This window comes from Lactuca saligna, chromosome 2 (assembly GCF_052625555.1).
Source record: "Lactuca saligna cultivar CGN05327 chromosome 2, ASM5262555v1, whole genome shotgun sequence".
In the NCBI taxonomy this organism is placed as follows: domain Eukaryota; kingdom Viridiplantae; phylum Streptophyta; class Magnoliopsida; order Asterales; family Asteraceae; genus Lactuca; species Lactuca saligna.
This window is the reverse complement of record NC_136418.1, coordinates 100,359,503-100,376,725: the sequence shown is the minus strand read 5'-3', so window position 1 is coordinate 100,376,725 and position 17,223 is coordinate 100,359,503. Positions and strand designations below refer to the sequence as shown.

The window sequence follows — 17,223 nt, the reverse complement described above, 5'->3', positions numbered from 1 at the left end:
ATATATATATATATATCCGGTAAGAAAATTTTTTTCGACTTATTTTTTTGGCGAAAAAACAAATGAATTAATAATAACATGATTCACTAAAAAATCCCGAAAAAAACATTCCAATGATTCATTTTTATGATTATTTTGTTGATATTTACTAAAATTATCATAAAAGTGAAGTTTTTTTTCTTGATTTACCTAAAAATGAATCATGAGTATGTTTTTTTCGGAATTTTTTTCTTGTGAATCATCTTACTTTTGAATCATCTAATGATTCATTTCATTTTTTGCTAAGAAAATATGCATATAAAAAAATTTCTTACCTTCCTACCAAAAATTCTCTTCTTATTTGTAGTAAGGTCCTTGAAATTTTCTTTTCTTTCTCTCAACCGTTAAACTCTTTTATTTAGTTCTTCTAACACCTTAACTTTATAAAATCATTTATCATTTATTTTATATCCTTTTTGGATGTATAATATATGAAAACCAAGGTATCACAGATGAAAACACAAACATATAACCATTCATTAATTTTAATAATGGTTTAGAATTCTGATTTCATGTTTAAAAATGAAGAAAAGCTATTTTTAAATCGGTTAAAAACAATTTTCTGACATTAATTATCGTCTCTAAATAGAACGGGGAAATATGTGTGATTGTGTATGTATGTTTTTTTTTCTTTTCAGTGAGGTATTTTAATTTCAGAAAAGAAAGTTGAGTTGGAAGTAAGAAGATGATGGAAAAGTATGTATGTCATTTTTTCTTCCTCTTTTGGTATGTGTGTTTTTTTTTTTCTTCTTCTTTCCAGAGACGTTTTATCTTTATTTTTAATTGAAATTAATATTAAAATAAAGAATTGAAAAAGAAAGTAAAATGGTATATCAGTTTTCTTTTTGTTTTTTCAATTTTTTTTTTTTTTGAAAACGGCCAATAGATTAATATTACAAAAAAGAAATAACAGAGAAAATAACAATACAAGCCACATAAAGCTAGTGACAAAACACATACAACACCAAAATAAAACATGTAACATATCATATTTAGATTAATTGTGTAAGTGGAAAAGTTTTTGAACCATAATTACGGTTTTATTGAAACTATAATAACCAATTTTGCGGTTTAGTTTTTCTTTATTTTTTTTTATTTATTTATTTTTTTATCACTTTCATGACATATAAATGAAAGATTTTAAACTTGAAAAACCACATAGAAATGTATCACTAAACTTGTAATTGGTCATCGTTAGTAAGATCTAACTATCGAATTAGTTTGAATTAGGTTTATAAATTATTAAACATTGAATTGTTTTTTCGGTGCCATTTATATTATGACGTGTTTTCAAGAGAAGTGCATAAATTTCCAAGAAATCGATGGAGGCATTAATATACAAAAGAGTTAGGTTGTTAGTTCACCAAATTAACTAACTATTATTCCTTCATTTTTTGTCGTGACTTGTCAATACTACTTTTTATGTAAGCATATCGTTTGTTTCTTTTGCTCCAGAGGATTTTGCTTGTATTTAATGGAAATTATAATCCTCGACTCAAAAGACTTCAGAGATACTAAGTAATAAACGTAAATTGTTGTTAATAAAACGTATATTATATTAAAAAACATCTTAAAAAATATAAAATGTTTAAAAACATGGATACCAAGGTGGGTTGTACCGTTGTGCTGTCGATTAGGAGTGTAGTTGGTAACCTATATGCCACCCTCTTAATCCAAAAATCGACTTTGACTTTTCTTCTCCACCTTTTCCCTATAAATATATCCAAAGTAACTCACCCTTCTCAATCAAACCACTAACAATTTCAAACATAATTTGTTTCAAACAATCTCTCAAATGGCACAAAATCGAACACTTGTCATATTGAAGTCAACGATCTTAGCAATCTCAATGGTTGTGTTATGTGGTCGTGGAATGGCTCAATCAACTTCAGGGTGCACAAACGTGATCATCAGCATGTCCCCATGCCTTAACTACATTACTGGCAACTCATCAACCCCGTCTTCAGGGTGTTGCACCCAACTGGCTAGTGTGGTCAAGTCGCAGCCACAATGCTTGTGTGAAGTTCTAAACGGTGGGGGCTCGTCCTTGGGTCTTAACATTAATCAAACACAAGCTCTTGAGTTGCCTAAAGCATGCGATGTCCAAACACCTCCAACTAGCCAATGCAATGGTAATATCCTTTTTCTAACTTAAACATTCAATATTTAGTTTGATGGTATATGACTATATGTTTTAATAATCATTGGCCTTGGCTTTCTTCTTTTTGCTTCATGAAAATTTTTAAATTTCAATAAAAAAGTGTAAAACTAATATGGAGAAAATATTTTGAAATCATCTAAATTAGTTATTTTACTTTTCATCATTTTGGCTCTTCGAAAAATTGCACCAAGGAAGTATATGTTCTCTTACTAATTCTTGAACATTGTTTTGAAACCAAACAGCTGCATCGCCAGGAAGCTCTCCATCAACACCTAACAACCCTTCGGGTTCAGGTCGTGGAACGAATACAGTCCCGTCAACGGATGACGGTTCATCAGATGCAACTACTATGCAGTCAACATTAATTCCAATTTTATTTTCGTTACTTGTTGCAACATACGCTATCGTGCTCTAAGCAGTGCCAGATGGCAGCTTGCTATTGGCATTGATTTTTTCTATTTCATCATATATTTTGCATAATATTGAGTTGAACCATATGGTATGTTGTATTATTTGAGTTGGGGATTTTATATGTTTTGTGATGTAATGTATTCATTCTTTTTATGATTAGAATTTTGTATGTTTCTAATAAATACAAGATTATTTATTTATTTGGTGTTGGTTCTCTTGGAAATCAAGAATCGAATGATCCTCAATCATTTAATACCTTATGAATCAAATTAACCGGCAAAACTAAATCACCAATCAAGCCAAAGGGATCATTTACAGATTGGATCCTCTTCTATTTAAATCTTTCTTTATTTCAAATTGATATTAATTATTTGGTTAAATAAATTACTATAGTATAACATAGCACGTTCATTCTAACGTTTTGTGTTTGGGGCTTAACATACGTAGCAAACAAATAAATCCGAGTCGTCGGTTGGAATATTATACATGTTCTATAAAGTAATAAAACATAATAGGACCCAACCGTTGACGATTAATATGTCCCGTCGTTTAATATTTATATTTTGAGTACTATAGGATCCGGTTCAAGCTAGCCTGGATAACTGAATGGACCACTCTTTTATGTAAATGTTTTCCATAATTCTATTTTTTCAATAACATTCTTCTTAATAAATAAAGATTTTTTTTACCATATGTTACATTTTTGTTTATTTTACCACATGTAATTTTATGGTTATTTTAAATTAATTTTTATTCTATATATCATTTTATGGTTTTTTTCTTTTATTAAAATTCAGATAGTATTTAAATATAATAATAAATAGATATCAGTTTTATTAACGAACTTTTTTTTAATTTTAAAATTACTAAATTAAAGATTCATTAATTTTTTTTTATTTTTCTTAAATAGAAAAAAACATTTTAATTTTTATAATTCAATATTTTCTTACTTTTCTTATAAATTCAAACTTCTCAAATGTTTCGAATTTTGTATTTTGTTTTTTATTTAGATAAACCTATTTAATATATGGGTTTCACATTTAGTACAGTATATATGAAAAAAGACATGACATATATATATATAGCTTTAAAATACACTTTGTAACTAGATATTTTAATCTGATTCTAGACTTATAATATGTACACTTAAAATATTTTTACATACAATTTTCCTCATTAGTAATTTATAATGCATACAACAAAATGGGCAATTACACGTTAATTTATTCACTATTTATCTTAAAATATATTTTTAAAATCAATATTTAAAACACAAATTATAAGTTTATGTTTAAATTACATATTTGATTTTCTAAGAAAAAACATTATAAATGGTCCTTGTGGTTTCCCAAAATCTGAAGTTTAGTCATCGTGGTTTAAAAACATCATAGATGGTCCTTGTGTTTTCAACTTTTGACGGTTGGTCTTTATTGTTAACTTCGTTAATTTTTGTCTGTTAACTAAAGAGTATTTTGGTCATTTCACTACCACAAGGACCATTTATGATGATTTCTCTTATTTTATAAAAAAAGGAAATAATATGCAAATGCTCTCTCTTTCATTTTTCGATCACTCGACAGTTATTCAAGGGAGTTGGTGGGTTTCTTGGTGTAGGTTACTAAGTGAGAAAGAGAATCAAGTGAGAAAGGGGAGAAATTTAGAACCAGAAAATAGAGTAGGGTTTGTGATTTGATTCAGCCATCGCCAGTGCCTTGATCAGATCGATTCAGACGTATGTTTCCCAGATGTGGTGACATCATTTATTTAGGAATGATTTCAGCTCCCAAACTCGATATCTCTTATTGGCTTTGCCTGGAAAATCAAACCCAAAAAATGATCGGGGAGTTGGATGATTTCATTATCTTTTTCGGTGGTTTCTTTCGCCTCCTGACTCATCGGATTTGGGTATGAACACCACCACAATCCCTAAAATACTAAACATGTTCTGAATTTTGGGTTCTTGAATCGATGTATAGGAAAGGAAGGAAGAAGCTTCGTGATTATTTCTAACATAGTTGTCGATGGTTAAGTGCTACAATAAGGATGTGCGTTTGAGTAAACTGGTACAAAAAATAGGGAAAACAGTTGTTGTCTTCGTCAGGTTGATGAAGAAACAAACGAATAGAAGGAAAAATCGGAAATCTCCGATGAGTAATATATTTGTAGCTTAAATTTTAAAAGCGTGTGCTTTACAATAGTTATTTTAATATAAATTTATTTTAAATGTTAAAGAAAGAGTTGAAAAAAGATAGATTGTCTTGACTAAAGCAAAGAATCGAAGCGTCACATATAACAGCTGGCATGTTATGCTGACGATGTGACGACCGACAGTAAAGGTAACAACTTAGGGTGTGAATTAATCATTATGGTATAAGTTAGGGCTGTTTATGTAAATTTGTCAACACCTTAAGGCTTACATATGTTTCAAAAAATAGCCTCAAGTTTAGAATTCCTATAATTTTAGCACTCCCTACTTCTTTACCGTTTTCATTTATCTATTTTTCATAAAAAAAAATTTATGTAATATTTTATCATAGACGCATAAGAGTAATTACATTGTTAGGCTAGACTTTATGATGTATTTTATCATAAATTCTATATTATCTTGCATCATTTTATATATTTAATCATAACATATTCATCTAGTTTATGATATTGTGATATTGCACAAGTTTGTGGTGTGGTTTAGTTTGAGTGACATGCTTGGATATTCAGGTTACAGCAGAATGTGAGAAAACGGGTTCGAAAGCTATGATGAAAAATAGTTAACATGGAATAATGAAGAAAAGTTCAAAAGATTGTCTAGATCAAGAAAGAAAAAATGACATTAAAAAAGAAAATAAATAAAAGAATAAAGACTAAAATGCATGTCAACATTCGATGAGTAACTGTTGACCGAGGATGTTAATTTGATAATAGAATATAATGTTTTTATTATCTATTTTAATAATTAAATGTTTTTTTTTTTGCTACATGTCAAACTCTCATTCAATTTGTCAAATGTCATTTTGTGGTTATTTTGAATTAAGTTCTTTTCCATATGTCATTTTATGAGTTTTTCTATTTTAATAATGTATCATCCCGAAAATTTCAACAAATTACAACTTTTCAAAACGGTACTTTTACTAATAAAATGTTTACAAAAATAGTGTTCTCAAACATTATTTGAAAATCAAAGTTTCCCAAGATCCAATCTGTTGTAAAACCAAGGATGTGTACGGTCACACATTCGTCTTGCTAAAATCATCCGAAGCCCCTGAAACAAAATCCAAAACTTTAAGCTTGAAGCTTAGTGAGTTCCCCTAAAATATCAATGCCATACAATCATAATCATATCATAGCAAACAAACAACATGCATATAGAGTCTACAGTAAGACTGAATTGCCCCTATCAGGCCTGCAGTCTAATTGGCCCACTCTCAGAACCTTCAGCATGTCTGGTCTGCCCACCCGGGCCTTCAGCCTGTCTGGACCGTTCTCCAGGCCTTTAGCCTGACTGATATGCCCCTAGGGTCTGCAGTATATCTGGTTCGCCCTAGGTATGTTGGCCTTCAGCACAAAACAGGACCGCCTCAACCCAACCAAACACAATATGTCGACATATAAACAATCATGATCACGTAGGCATATAATACAAGCACCAACAATCATACAACTCACTACTGCCTACTAATCCTCTCATCACATATAGTCTTGCTACCAACTAACCCCCATAGAATGCGTAACTATAAATAATCAGAGGTCAGATAGCCACCCGAACAGATAGTCTTAATATAGAGCCACAACCAAACAAGGAACATGCAAGAGAGCCTAGACCAAGAGTTCTCAAGCTATCCTACGTGACCACCGACAGTCCCTAAGGGCACTCCATAGATGATAACCAGCAAGTACAAATAACATATAGTTCTATAGGTTATCACCACAATGCAACAAACTCCATACTAGGAGACAGATCTAATTGATCACTACATCATATCAACATACTCAATGCCAGAGAAAAGATCTAGCAGATCACTACAGCATAACAGCATACTCAATACCAAAACATAGATCTAATAGATCACTACAACAAAACAATATACTAAATATCAACAATCCAAGGAATGTATAACCGTATATACTCAGAGGTGAGATAGTCACCCGGACAGTTGATACTACTCTAAAACCACAACCAAACAAGGAATAGGTAAGAGAGCTTAGATCAAGAGTCCTGAGTCTATCCTACATGCCTCTGTTGGGTTTTGAGCAATCTAACACTTCCTAAGTGTGCATGCAACCCTAATAAACCTTGGATCTATGTTTGTCTAAATACATGCAAAATAATAATTTTCCAAGGTTCATAACTTATCTAACATGGCATGGGGTACTTTTAAACATAAAAGAGTTAGATGAGATTACATACCTTTTGATGAGTTTGATTCCTTGGAGTTTGAGAGCCAAGCACCAATAGTGTGAATGCCTCAAATGGAAATCACAAATCACCACAAACACTTGGAAAACTTTGAGAGAGTGTATACACACTTGTAATTTTCGGCCACACACAAGCACACACACTAGTACACTAGTGGCTATTTCATGCAACATAAGCATGCTTATATAGTGTGCATGGTTAGGGTGAAACCCTAATAACCCATGACCTTTCCTTTTCCAAGGATCCATGGGTTAAAAGCTCCATGGAACATCCATGGACTTCCATACAAGCCTAGCCCATTAACAAATGAGTGTTAGCCCACACCATATAAAACCAGTAGCCCACAATCTAATTAGTCTTCCTTTTAATCTCTAAATTAATTCATAATTAATTTAAGACTAAGACTAATTAAATAACTTCATATTAATATATTATAACTTACAATATATTAATAAACATATGTGTATAACTCCCATAAAATTATCCATAAATAGTTCGGGTGAAGTGCAACCCAAATGGACCATGTCGGGTCAAGTGTATACCAAATAAGTTATGGACTTAGACACCTTATCCAACAGTCTCCCACTTGGATAAGTCTAATAACTGTATTTGCGTATATTACTTCAGGAACCAACCAGCAATCGTAGCTCTCGAAAACTCTGTTGAACTATGAAGCGCCATTTTAGATAAGTGATCATATAGTCCTCTGTTCTCATGATATCAGCCGGATAAATACATGGAACAACGTCGTACTTATTGTCCATCAGTTTGTTTCCCGATTTCCGATTTGTTTGACAAAGAACTTAACTGAACACATCAATTTAGTTCTGACCGGGCCCGGTACATAGGTCAACACAAAATCATCGAGGGGCCCAGATATCGCTTCTATTTCTAGAAGGAACAGATAAACTTCGACTCATATGCTTGTTCTACTACTTGTTGAATTGTACACAAAGGAACGTTTTATAACATCAAGTTACTAATGCGTTTACGTGCAATCAATGCACAACCAACTCATAGGTAACAACTCATATCTCTAGGTTTGAAGATTTATATGATATTACCGTCTCACGATCACTCGAGATAAATTCCATGAAGTGATACAAGTGAGCGTGGGTTTATTCCAATACTCATAACTTATGAGCACTCATGAATGTCATAGCAACCATTGCTATGTCTAAACCCATTTAGCCATCTACAACCTCGATTCATGACAGTCTTAATTCATACCTATTTCCAACATATGAACAACTGTGGAGTGTTTAAATAACTTAGTCATTCGAAAGAATAACCTAGCTATTATGGAAGTCAAAACATGCAAAGTAAACACAATAATAATCGAATCCAATATGGTCTCAGAACCCTTTTGAATATAAATAAAAGCACTTTTTATTTATCACCATATTGATTACACATTATTCATTGTATAATGTTTCAAATAATCAACTTAATACTTGAATAAAACAACAATTTGTTTTCTAAACAATAGTTATGCCATACTCCTAGTATGCATACTATGTTTGTCTATGATCTTGACTTTGAGAAATAGATCAATTGAGCATGATTCCAATGATACTCATTTCACAACCCCGAATCCTTATTGTAAATGTATGAATTCCTAATTCCTACCATTTACCAAAAACTTGTTAGATTTTAAACTTATATGCATTGATCCTCTCATAATGATTATGCACAAGGTCACCAAAACCTTGTCATCAGTCATTACAGAGTATTCCAAAGAAGATCAACTCTATGAAGTCTCATATTCAAAGTACATTGCTTTGAACATCCTTCTTGCATTAAAGTTTATGGAAACGAAGTCTCATATTCAAAGTACATTGCTTTAAACATCCTTCTTGCATTAAAGTTTTCTAATCTTACACAGATTGAATCACTTCCACCTATGGAGACATTTCCATAGTCCCATTTTGACTATCACTTCTGAACAGGAGTTGCCTCTTTTCAGAAAATGTCAATATGGTCCTGCCAAAATTAACACTATACTTCCAAATGTCCCTGAGCAACCAATATTTGGCAAACCTCAGATTGTCCTCAACAATTGCTTAATCACTTTAGTCATATCCAGTTCTAGACTTTTCCCTTCTAAATGCCCTGAGCATTTGGAAAATTTAGAAAGGATGAATATTATATCACATGAAATCGATCCTATATCTGAAGCATATGGGACACGATTCATGATGTCTCACATAAAGACATGATACCAGACCAGTCTCTTGCTACAATATTTTTGTTTGCCATGTTTTCAAAATTTAACTATGAAGAGGGATGCCGTAGTCATAATTGAATTTTGAGAACGCAATATATATAGAATTTCCTTAAGTCGAACCATTCAGACATAAAATTCATACATATATCCTTGACTAAAGATGATTAAAATCTCAATATAAGATTCTAGAACTGAAATGAAGTATAATTTCCTCTCCCTTAATTATAGCAAAACGACTTTTTCAACCCCTGCAACTTCACGAGTTGAAACTTTTGTTTTTCTATAATTAACATTGCTAGCTTGCAATAATAGTAATCACAATTATCATGCTCCCACAAACATGATGATTATTAGCTTAACACTTATGCTCCCACTAGCTTTGACATGTATTCAGAAATTAGTTGGACTTCTAAAATTTAGATTCATACACCTTTCCGTAGATGGCTCACCTGTGTGTCTAAAAAATTTCCAGAACTATGAAAAGGGATGCCGTAATCATAGTCTCAATTGATTTGCCATTTCTCACAAGTCCATGTTATTGTGCCGGTTAACCACACACGCTCCACTAACGACTTTTGAAAATGCAAATATCACAATTGCTAACTACTTAAAATCTACTTAGTGAAAGCGTTTCCTCACCATCATTCTCATGAATCAGAGAGAAACCTTATGAAACTTAGATTTTATGGTGTATGAGTTCCTATCCATGAGAATTTGTCAAAACCATAATCACAAGACAAGGTTAGTGACAAATTCAAACTCATATGGATTGAACTTGTTCAATCTTAATTTCTTGCCACTTGGTAACACAAAAGCCCACCATTGCTTCCAAGTTAAACTCTGATAACTCACATGTATATTCAACTTATTTGAAGTAGGCACAGAAATAAGAATTATGTCAACACGATAGGTTGCAAACCTAAGACGTGTGCCAGTGATAAAACTTAGGTTTTACTCTTGATTAAATCTTGACAACCTTTCAGGATCTTTAAGACTCCTACTGTCCTCTTGACATATAAGTTTCCCTAGTCAAGGACCATTCTTTGACAAAACAAATATTCAAGGGATAGTGCGGATTCTTATCAAGACTAACACTTCACACAATTGGTCTTAGTTGGTCTTTGTCTCATCCAAGACATCACAACTTACCAATTTCAAATGTATAAGAGTAGAAAAATTTTTACATTTGATAAGTGTTTTAAACCTTACTTTATGTCACTCAATGTTACAATCTTGGAGTATGACTCTAAGAGTTGTTTTGGAACGAAGTATGATTCATCTTCTTGATTTTAACCATTCCAATAATTCATGACCCCTCTTCTTAGTCATAACAATGCACTAAGATGTCCTTAGAGTATGAATTTGTGATATGGTATCTTAATCATCAAGATGATCATAAAACATGATACTAAAGTACTCTGCCATCTTTTCAGATTTGAGAAACTTTCATCTTTCTGCCTAATTTGATTCTTTCCCATTCGTTCTGTCACTCATTGAAAACCTTTTCAATGCTTCAGAATTATACTTAAACTTGTAAGTATAACCATATTTACTAAGCTTTAGCAAATCATGACGAATAGTCTTATCAATCATCGTGGTGGACTTGACCAGTGCACAAGCATGTGTACTCGATCCCTTTAGTCCTATCCTTGTTCACATAAGGAATTAGTCTTGATTTTCCAAAGATGAAAATTCTCATCCATCAAACAATATAGCTTGTATGATTCCAAGTTTCGGTCCAATTGAAACTTGGATGATGAAAACCTTTCCTCATTTGGTAAATTCAGACACTACCACAAATGAGAAAATCAAATTCATATTTCTGTTATTGCTAGAAACATACAAACATCATATTTCCATAAAAGCCATTGTAAGGGATATAATATAAAATAAACTAAAAAAAACTTTTATTTCTATATAAAATGCGGAAAAATATTCCTTACAATGCATCTTTAAATGAAAACTATGCTATTACATATTTCTTAGCAATCTATCATAACTTTTAAGTAGTAGCTCAAAAATCCGATCCTCGAACCATGCGATAGAAATCCATCTTCTTGATGAGATTCAGCACACTCCTCTTTTAACCTTCCTTTTGCTTGATCCTGCTAAACATCAAGATGCAATCTAGTCACATCATGTAATAGGAATCAACAATTAGGAACTTTAATAAAGTTAGATAGTGGACTTACCTGAAGCAGAGTCAACCATTTTGTCTCTTCTTGTTTTCAAATCTTTCAGGTATTCAGCGCAGCTTCGCTTCCAATGTCCCTTCTCATGACAATAAAAACATACAGACTATTTGGGAACGGTACACGAGACAATCACAGACTTAGCCTTTCCCTTTACCTTCCGGTCAACCGGGTTGACCAAGGTCGATCCCTTTCCATTGGGAAAAGAAAGCTTTTCTGGACTATCAATGTTACCATTATCCAAGTCCATGGAAGTTTGAGAATTTGATCTTTCGCCAATATTTACTTTCCAAGAGCGCCAAAACATTTCTGATTCAACAGCAATGAGCAAATAAGAAAGATCAATAAGAGTCATGTCGTGATCTGTCACATAGTAGTTCTTAATGAACTCACTATATGACTCCGGAAGTGTCTGAAGAACCCAGTCAGCAGCCAACTTCCTTGAGATATCGACACCTAACATTCTCAACCTGTCAATGTGTGACTTCATTTCTAAGACATGAGTACACACAAGGTTTCCATCTTTATATTTCATTGCCAGTAGGGTTTGAGTGATCTTGAACTTTTCAAGTCTTCAAGCTTGTGGGTCAGGGAGAATAAATGGAGGAGGTGGAGGAAGTGAAGCATGATATTGAGGGACATCATCTTCAAGAGGAAAGCTTGTTCCAAGCGATTTGGGAAGACCGTAGTTATCTGAACCAGATATCTATAATGGGAGATAATCAAGTTAGTTGATTCAAAATCCTTAATATAACACCCAATATGAAATATTAAGGCTAGGACCCAACACAATATTTTATAACTTGGAAGAGGGATGCCGTAATCCAAGCTATAGAATATTTGAAGGTAGGTGAATGACGATTCACCGATTTCCACCATGAAAAACAAAATAATTAATTAGGTTTTAATTGGATTTGAAACTCATAGATCTTTTGAGATTTATTGAACTTTTCAATGGCATGTTTCAATCTCGAGTGTGCCCTCTCAAATTTTGTGACTGGGATGCCGAGGATCACAAAACAAGGTGTGAGTAACCATGCTAATTCACTTGGTACCCTTAATATTATCACCTAATCAATGTGCCGGTTAACCACACACGCTCCATTGATCTATGACAAACATTAAGTCACCCTTCGTGATCCTTACTAGTCCAAGTTAGTGTGCCGGTTAACCAAACATGCTCCACCAACGACTTGGTAAGGTACAAAGTGTGAATTCCATCGGCTAGCACCATGTTCACATTTTTCCTAAAGTAACTAAGATTGGGAATTAAAAATATTTAGTTACTTTATAATAATCATTATACTTTTAATGAGAATTTAAAGTCATAGTCCTACCCGTTCGGCTAATGACCCTCCACCGATCAAGGAAGCGGTGGGTGAGAGTGGACACCCATTAAGCTGCCATTTTATAGGCAACAACCTTATACCCCCCTTATAGACCGACTTCGTGAATGAGGCCTACTAACGGTAGAACGACTTATTCTTATACATATATATAATAATTAACCATTAATGTTATAAATAGTATAAGGGTTGAATTTTAACTATTAAAACTCTAAGGGTTGGAATTAAAGTTTATTAAAGTGTGTGAAACTTTACAAATTCCAAAATTTGAGGGCAAGTTTTGTAACTATCCAAAACTTTTCATTTCATAACTTATGAATTAAAGGTTCATAAAATGAAGACTCTTCATTTTCATGTAACTTATGTGTTTTAAATGTGTGTTTAAAACAAGTGGCCTTTGGATATCCATAACTTGAGGACAAATTATGGACTCCATTAAAACACATAAATGATCAAGAATTAATCCTAAACAATTTAGCAAATAATTCCTATCATCTTCTAAATTCATAAGAACATGAACATGATTATCAAAGTTTCAAGAATTATATGAACACATAAAAAGCATGAAATTTTGATATATGTTATTGTAAATGGATTAGAACAACCATTACACCAACTAAAACAAGTTTTAAAACACCAAAACAGTTTAGGGTAATGCTTCTACTCCATTTCCAGCAGCAAAAGTCGAAATTCTGCATTCTGTTCATTCTACTCGCCGAGTGCACGAACCTACTCGGCGAGTAGGATGAATTTTGCCTTGAACTCGGCGACTCCCCTCATGGACTCAGCGAGTCCATCAGCCAGACAACAACAATTTCAACTTTTTTCACTATTTTGCATCTAGTATCAAACAAGCAAGCCTAGGCTCTAATACCACTGTTGGGTTTTGAGCAATCTAACACTTCCTAAGTGTGCATGCAACCCTAAGAAACCTTGGATCTATGTTTGTCTAAATACATGCAAAATAATAATTTTCCAAGGTTCATAACTTATCTAACATGGCATGGGGTACTTTTAAACATAAAAGAGTTAGATGAGATTACATACCTTTTGATGAGTTTGATTCCTTGGAGTTTGAGAGCCAAGCACCAATAGTGTGAATGCCTCAAATAGAAATCACAAATCACCACAGACACTTGGAAAACTTTGAGAGAGTGTATACACACTTGTAATTTTCGGCCACACACAAGCACACACACTAGTACACTAGTGGCTATTTCATGCAACATAAGCATGCTTATATAGTGTGCATGGTTAGGGTGAAACCCTAATAACCCATGACCTTTCCTTTTCCAAGGATCCATGGGTTAAAAGCTCCATGGATCATCCATGGACTTCCATACAAGCCTAGCCCATTAACAAATGAGTGTTAGCCCACACCATATAAAACCAATAGCCCACAATCTAATTAGTCTTCCTTTTAATCTCTAAATTAATTCATAATTAATTTAAGACTAAGACTAATTAAATAACTTCATATTAATATATTATAACTTACAATATATTAATAAACATATGTGTATAACTCCCATAAAATTATCCATAAATAGTTCGGGTGAAGTGCAACCCAAATGGACCATGTCGGGTCAAGTGTATACCAAACAAGTTATGGACTTAGACACCTTATCCAACATATATATAGTCCCTAAGGCATCCATTACTAGCAGATAATCAATACTAGTGGGCTGGAATTGGTGCCTTCAACCCACGGGTACAGTGAGGCGAAACTCACCTCGATGTGTGTGTAGAAACCACTATAGCAATGAAAGACTCTACCAGCTTCAACTTAATTCCAATCACCTACATGAAGATATTTGAGTCAGTACTCGATCATAGTGTTGGATTAGTGTCTAAGTCCATACCTATACTTGGTATGTACTTGACCCGATTAGCATGGTCTATTTGCGTTGCATGGCATAATGCATTTGGATAGACTAAAATGAGAGAAATAACACTTAAGGTTTATTAATATATTATAAGTTCTAATATATTAATAAGATTATTTGATTAGTATTGATCAAGAATTAATTTGGAATTAATTAAGTGATCAAAAGGAGACTAATTAAATATATGGGTTGATTGTGTAAATCATCCATACTTGTATAGTGGGCTAATGATCCATGGATTATCAAGTTGGGCTAAAACCCATAGGATGCTTCATGGTGTTTTTGTACCCATGGATCATGGAAATCAAAAGCCAAGACAATTAGGGTTTACATAGTGTAACCCTAATTGTGACACACTATATAAGCATTTTATTCTTCCCAAAAATTTGCCACTATGTATGAATGGCGAGGGCTAGCCGATTTCATGATGTGTCTCATTTCTCTCAAGTTATTCTAAATGTATTTGGTGTTGTGTGAACCATTTGAGGTGTCACACCTGAGGCACTAGGCTCTTAAGCTCCATGGAATCGAGCTACATCAAAAGGTATGTCTTTTAACTTATATTATTCCATATGAATCAATGTTTTGTATGCTAGTTAGGGTAATACCTTGGAAAAGTTCAATTTTGCAAGTATAATAGAGAAAACATAGATCCAAGCTATTTAGGGTTGCATGTACACCTTAGGAGTGTTAGAATGCTCAAAACCCAACAGTAGTATTAGAGCCTAGGTTTGTTTTCTTGTTATACTTGCTTAAATTGCTGAAAAACAGAAGTTTGTTGCTGTCTGAACAGCAGACTCGCCAAGTCCATGAAGGGACTCGACAAGTCCAAGAGTAAAATCATCCAACTCGTCGAGTTGGACCCCCAGACAGCATATCTTTGACTGTTTTGGCTGGAATTGGACTAGGAACATTACCCCAAGCTGTTTTTGAACTTATAAACCTGTTTTTGATGTGGTAATGTTCATGTTAATCCAATTTCAAAGATAATTACCAATAGATTCATGTTTTGTATTAGTTTAATGGTTAGGCTGATTTCATGAAAAAGTTTGATTTGAATTATCTTGTTCTTATGAGGTGCTTAGATTAATAGAAAAGTTATGTGATAATGTGTTTTCAATCCAAATTAATCTAAGAGTTGATTCTAAAATGTGTTTTGTAACTTGTCCTCATGTTATATGAAAATTCACATTTAAGATTCATAAAACTCATAAATATTTGCATAAGTTATGAATAAGGAAGAGTCACATTCTTTTAATGGTTTAAAGTCTTCCATAACTTGTCCTTAAGTTATGGAACTTGAAGAGTTTTTTAATTAAAACTACTTTAAACTCATAAGTTATGGAATTGAATAGTTTTTTGAATAGTTCAAAACTTGCCCTCAAGTTTTGGAATTTGTAAAGTTTCCCTTTTGAATACTTTAATTCCAAGTTAAGCCCTTAGAATTTTAAAAGTTAAAATTCAACTCTTATACTTTATAGTATTATAAGTTAATTATATATATATATATATATATATATGTATGTATATGTATATGTATAAGAGCAAGCCAGTCTTACCGTTAGTAGGCCTCATTGACGAAGCCGATCTATAAGGGGGGTATAAGGTTACTGCCTATAAAATGGTTGTTTAATGGGTGTCCACTCTCACCCCCGCTTGCTTAACTGGTGGAGGGTCGTTAGCCGAACGAGTATGACAAGGACTAGAATTCTCCCTTCATTAAAAGTATTAATGATAAATACTAAGTAACTAAACTTTTATAAATTCCTAATCTTAGTTACTTAGGAAAATGTGTATTTGGTGCTAACCCATGAAATTACACTTTGCACTTTACTTAAGTCGGTTAGTGGAGCGCGTGTGGGTAACCGGCACACTAGCTTGATTTAACAATGTAGGCAAAGGGTAACTTACTGTTTATCATAGTATCGGTGGAGTACGTATGGTTAACCGGCACATCGATTGAGGGGTAAATATTAAGGGTACCAAGTATATTTGCATGGTTATTCACACCTTGTTTTGTGATACTCGACATCTTAGTCACAAAACTTGAGAGGGCACAATCGAGATTAAAACATGCCATTGAAATGTTCAATGAATCTCAAAAGTTCTAGGAATTTAAAATCCAATTAAAACATAATAAATTATTTTGTTTTTCATGTTGGAAATTGGTGAATCGTCATTCGCCTACCTTCAAATATTCTAGAGCTTGGATTATGGCATCCCTCTTCCAAGTTATAAAATATTGTGTTGGGTCCTAGCCTTAATATTTAATATTGGGTGTTATATTAAGGACTTTAAATCAACTAACTTGAATATCTCCCATATTATGATCATCCCAAATTCCTTGAAACAAGCTTTCCTAATGAAGATGATGTTTCATGCTTGGATCATGGAAATCATACTTATCTTCCTCCTCCAATTATTCTCCCTAACCCACAAGTTCTTGAATAGTTCAAGGTCACTCAAGCCCTATTGGCAAGCAAGGTCTATGTGACATCCCCTAATTTCTCGGCCAGAAAAGACCGATTTAATTTATGCTTTTTTAAAATA

General features: G+C 33.1%; 1 protein-coding gene across 1 annotated transcript; it reads left to right on the top strand.

The window, feature by feature from the left end:
* The first annotated feature begins 1,796 nt into the window (after positions 1-1,796).
* On the top strand, positions 1,797-2,811 carry LOC145028976 (non-specific lipid transfer protein GPI-anchored 26-like). Its single transcript, XM_078977650.1, has 2 exons — positions 1,797-2,171; positions 2,443-2,811. The coding sequence occupies exons 1-2, from the start codon at positions 1,835-1,837 to the stop codon at positions 2,613-2,615; spliced, it is 510 nt and encodes a 169-aa protein (XP_078833776.1). The 5' UTR covers positions 1,797-1,834; the 3' UTR covers positions 2,616-2,811.
* The last annotated feature ends 14,412 nt before the right edge of the window (positions 2,812-17,223 follow it).

What these genes read in the sequence shown, in the direction of transcription:
- LOC145028976 (XM_078977650.1), top strand. Translation starts at nt 1,835, where the DNA reads ATGGCACAAAATCGAACACTTGTCATATTGAAGTCAACGATCTTAGCA. An exon ending in TCCAACTAGCCAATGCAATG is followed by an intron (nt 2,172 to 2,442) that starts GTAATATCCTTT and finishes GAAACCAAACAG; the next exon opens with CTGCATCGCCAGGAAGCTCT.